This window comes from Gossypium raimondii, chromosome 10, assembly GCF_025698545.1.
Source record: "Gossypium raimondii isolate GPD5lz chromosome 10, ASM2569854v1, whole genome shotgun sequence".
Classification (NCBI taxonomy): domain Eukaryota; kingdom Viridiplantae; phylum Streptophyta; class Magnoliopsida; order Malvales; family Malvaceae; genus Gossypium; species Gossypium raimondii.
Genome location: NC_068574.1, coordinates 48,248,255 through 48,253,241, shown reverse-complemented (window position 1 = coordinate 48,253,241; position 4,987 = coordinate 48,248,255). Strand labels below are relative to the sequence as shown.

At 35.4% G+C, this 4,987-nt stretch overlaps 1 protein-coding gene across 1 annotated transcript; it reads right to left on the bottom strand.

Annotated features, from left to right (window-relative positions):
• Nucleotides 1–809: 809 nt before the first annotated feature.
• LOC105777542 (probable protein phosphatase 2C 42) lies at nt 810–4,269 on the bottom strand. Its single transcript, XM_012600879.2, has 4 exons — nt 3,408–4,269; nt 2,521–2,891; nt 1,865–2,101; nt 810–1,476 (listed from the first exon to the last, which is right to left on the bottom strand). Exons 1-4 carry the CDS (start codon nt 4,084–4,086, stop codon nt 1,261–1,263), a joined length of 1,503 nt encoding a protein of 500 aa, XP_012456333.1. The 5' UTR covers nt 4,087–4,269; the 3' UTR covers nt 810–1,260.
• Nucleotides 4,270–4,987: the final 718 nt, after the last annotated feature.

Genomic DNA, 4,987 nt, shown 5'->3' with positions numbered 1-4,987 from the left:
AAGAAGATTATTCACTCTGTTTGGTTAGCTATTTCTTTCTCTTTATCATATTCTTTCAGTTTAAAACGAAAAAATGTAGGAACCAATTGTATAATTTAACCTAAGATTTTTGTTTGAAATGATGATTTAACGTGCCACATCATCTTACCGTTACGCCGTTAACGACAATTAACGACTCAGTGACTAAAATATTACAACACGATAATATAAGTGACTAAAACATAACATTTCAAATATAAGTGACTAAAATCTAACCTGAGATAAATAAAATTGATTATTTTGATAGTTTACCGAAGATATAAACAAAAGTGACTACTTTGATTGTTTATCCAGTATATATACTACAATTAAAATACTATTATTATTCTATAAAACTAACTTATTAAACTTAAATAATGCATGTGTACATTTGAAAATCATAGAATAATTAGATATGAGTATGGTTATTTATAATTACCCACAGAATTATTTTAATTCTTAACCCTCTCTTATGAATCGAAGTGTAGAATTAGATGTACTCAACTACTCCAATTCAATAAAACCCAGATTATCCAACCATAACTCATTTTTGGTATTATAAGCAATGTAGGTGCATTTTCATACTCATAGTTCAGGACATTTATTTTGGGCAAGTTTATAACTTTTCTATCGACAGTTATCTTGTTACATTTATGGAAATTGATCTTATATTATTATTATTATTATTATTATTATCCCATCCATGCATTTGATGCTGAAATAGTTGATTATTATTAGATAAAAAAAAAAACTGTTCAGCATTTGGAATGAAAAACATGATTCATCAATCATGACGTTAATATGCTGATCCTTGAGCTGTACTATATAACCAGGTAAAATCAGACTCACAACAGATTGGGAGTAATGTTAATAACTTACGCTAAATATTCGACATGTTTGATTGCAAATCAAAACGCCTCGCAACCAAATAAAGTAGCACGCTATGTGTTCGAGTTATTGTCCCACACAGCTTGACCTCTTTGATCACTAAATGGCGAATGCCATCGAAAAACAACTACAACATGCATTTTACTTAAAAATATTATTACGAGGAATTCCATACTCCTTTTTTTTTTTTCTTTGACATTTTACAAATTTGAATCCTCTTAAAACAACTGCTCTCTACATCACTATTCCGTGCTTGCACCATGAAATGTCTACGTGTTCTTGGTGCAGTTTTTTCTGAGTGTTAGGCGAAAACCGGGTTCAGGGAAGTAGAAATCTATCCGGTTTATGAATAATTTATCCGTGTTCTAGTGCACTTCTAATGGATACCGGAGGATCTTGGACAACACCTCTGGATATAAGATCATGATTAAAGAATAACACAATAACAGTTATATCGTCGTGAAAATGGCGTCGGACTTTCTTGTCGATCTTCCGGAGATCAGAATATCTCATTTCTCGTTTTCTTGCTGCTTCTTGTAGGGCAGCTTTGACCAGCCTTTTGGCACTCCCCTGCATTTGTAGAGGCTCATGAGAAACACCTTAAGATTACATATCATATCCTAATAAACTCAACTACAAGCAGTCACATTTGTGAAAGTAGTTTAACCGACTGAATAAAGGCTGTAGAATTCGGAAAAAGTGGAACTCATAATTGGAAATAAACGGAATTTGGTATTAATATGCTCACATGAAAATATTGAGGACCGAGAAAAAAGTAGTTTAGTATCAATAACAAAAGAATCAGAAATGAGGTTTGTCACAATATTATCAGAAAACGAAAATTGGTATCAACACTAACCATGGAATGCGATGACATCAATAAGGTGTGAAAACAGAAAAGCTCTAATGCAACAAAACTATGCCTTTAAAAAAAACATAGAAGTAAGGACAATCTTACTGCACGCGGATGACTGTGTACAATATCCACAGCTTTTTCATTACTCAAGTGTTCCCACAGACCATCGGATGCAAATATAAGGAAAGAATCATTTGGTTGGAGATCATGAGAAATAATAGTCGGATTAGCACTCAATATAGGCATGTTCATTGGTTCAGGAAGTCTGAATTTTCCGTTAATTGGTTCCCTGTTGTACCTTGCGTGTTTCATATAAACATCGCCTATAGATCTAGAAACCTGCATTGAATACAATCATGAAATTGAGGACATGACATGATGATTTATGATGGAATAGGATTATGCAATTGAGAAAGCAGGGTATAATGCCAATGCATCTAATGAACTCTGAAAGTCTTGCATGAAAAAGGAAAGCAATCAGAATCCAACATGTCTGTCTTACACTGAGAATCCTACTAAGTAATCTGTGTGTAAGCATCTGAGGCAATAGTACTTACATAATAATCGTTCTCCTAAATTCAAAACGGACATAATACACTTTAGTCCATGAGACCTAGATCAGCATCTTTTTGTTGGTTTTTTGAGGATAAGCCTATAAGCTAAGTATTATATTATGAAGATTTCAGCAGTGGAAATGGTTAGACAATTTTATGCGTGCCTGAATATGCTGAATCATACAATGTGGATGTTTATATCACCTGAATAATGCCCTTTACTCGCCAAACTCCATGCTTGAGGACAACGATTTGCGGATCATTTGGGTGTAATTCCTTAAGTTCCTGTCTGATAGCCGCGATATTTGCATTGTGTTCAGTTGACAACTGCAAAGCAGCAATTCCTCCAGTGTTGCCAACCTTCTTGCCCAGTACAACGCGCGAATCACCAAGATTCGCAATGAAAAGCGTTTGCTGATGTATTACTCCAACCAGGCAGCATGTCCCAACTGTTGCCATATTGGGCCGAGTACTCCATGACTCCGACACAAGGGTAGTGAACCCTTCTTCCGTTTGACGAAAAGCTCTTTGAATGGTCTCGGCAGTCACAACCCCCTGTGATTCGGCTGCTATTGCTGCATAAACACAAAGTCTAAGAACGCCAACATAAGAACAGCTCCTTCTCTAGAAGTTAACCAAAAACTAATGCAATAGAGGGAATTCTTGGGTATTAAAGGCAACTTGCAGAACATAATGCACCATTTAAATACATCCAAACAATACCACATCCGGCTGCTTTTGAACCCGAATTCACTCTAATTTTAGCCACAAAATGAATAAGAAAAGAACTAGATAGTTAACTAAAAACCAGCCAAAGTAGCAAAATAGTTTCCAATTACGAGCATTTTGTTGCCTGCTTTCAACTGTTAACTGTACTCAAATACTCGATAAAAGTACCCAATCAAAAGCTGAACTTTTCTGAAGCCAAGAAAAAAGCAACAACTGACTGAAAATTATATTCATTTAGTAATCCAAATATGAACACATCTAAAAGAAAACCCTGAATAGTAACTAATCGAAGTTTACATTTTAGGGTCAACAGAGTTGAAAGCAAGCATAAGAAATTATTGACAACACCCAAAGTGACGAACCTCGAAAGTGCTTGAACAAGTGATCGCAAACGTAACGAGCCGTCTCGGGTCCGCCGTGTCCATCGTAGATCCCAACAAAAGTACCGTATTGGCCGGACTCGATCTGGCTCTGATCCTCAAGGACCTGGTTGGCTTGGATCACGGCCATGGAAAAATCCCCGGAACCATATTTCCCTATATCTCGATACCAAAGCAACCCATCTTTACCTTCTTTTGAGCCGCCACTACTTCCTCCGCCGCCAAGAACGCCGTTCGCCCCGTGATTTCCCTTCTCATGCCCGAATGGCTTCCAGCAGAGGGAGAGAAGATTCATGAATCCCTGGAGCATCAGACATCTCTCATCATCAAAACAAACAAACAAAAACCCAAAATCCCAAACCACCGTACAATTCCAAATTTCACAATAGGATGATGTGATCTGAGGTTTAAACCCAAAAAAGAAAAAACCTCCCACCAAGTGGTAAAACAAGGAATCAAAAGAATGATATATGATGATTGAAGAAAAGGGTATGCGTAGGATAAGATGTTGAAGGTGGATGATAAAGAGGAAAGGGGGCGGTGGTGGGTGTTCGGTGGTAGAGGAACAGAGGAGGGTCGGTTGTTTTGGGGTGGTTCCTCTTTGAAGCAGATGGGTGTTATTTTCAATGTTTTTTTGTTTGTTTTGTATTGGATACAACATTCAAAAAAGAAAAAAAGAAAAAAAAAGCAGCAAAAATCACTTCAATTCTTCTTTTTTCTTGTGTGTTGTTGGACTTGTATCGTGCCAATGCCTCGATGCCGCACTTTTATCCGGAGACATCTTGTTTTCTTTTCGATTTTGTTTTTGTTTTGTTGCTTTGTTTCCTCATCTCCTCTGCTTTCTTTTTCTTGTGAAGTAATTTCTCAGTTGATGATTGAAACCTTAAATTCTTTATAAATGATTGCTAATTAAGTGCTTTTCAAGTCTGATTTTACTCAGAAGTAAAATATTGTAATTCTCTTCTTATCATCCACATGCTCTTTAAATTGGAAGAAACAGGTATTTCAGATATTCAAACTTATATATTAACGACTATGTGAATTAAGTTAAAATTTAATCAATAAAATAGATATATTTATATTTTTTCACTTAAATCACGTCCCTTTATATTGATAATAATATCTATATCAATCGAATTAAAACTCAATTGGTTGAAACTTATGTTGTTACTTAGATTAAACTAAGTGATGTATTAGATTTCGTTGAATGTTGTGAACTTTTGGCTTTTCAAAACATAATTGAAGTAATCATTATTTAAAGAAACGGATAGTTATGAAGCAGGAAATGTTAAAATTCATTGAATAAACCGCCGATTGACTTAAAATTCAAGATAAGAGACAGACAGCTCCATAACTAAAAAGGACAGTTCCAAAATGAGTGCTGGTTTTTCATTTATTTTTAAACTTGCGTTGACATTTAAACAAATAGGAGTGGGGGTGATCCCTTCGAGAATTCCAATTTTGAACAAATGGGGAAAGCTAGCAAAGCATTAAATAAAGCTACCCCTAATTCCCAATAATAATAATGAAAAAGCCCTAAATATTTTGGCTTGTTCAGAATT

Excerpts from the sequence above, each read along its gene's own strand:
- LOC105777542 (XM_012600879.2), bottom strand. The coding sequence starts at position 4,086 with ATGTTGTATCCAATACAAAACAAACAAAAAAACATTGAAAATAACACC. Across the intron at positions 2,892-3,407 it reads CTTGTTCAAGCACTTTCGAG|CAATAGCAGCCGAATCACAG; the intron begins GTTCGTCACTTT and ends GTGTTTATGCAG. Across the intron at positions 2,102-2,520 it reads GAGTAAAGGGCATTATTCAG|GTTTCTAGATCTATAGGCGA; the intron begins GTGATATAAACA and ends TATTCAATGCAG.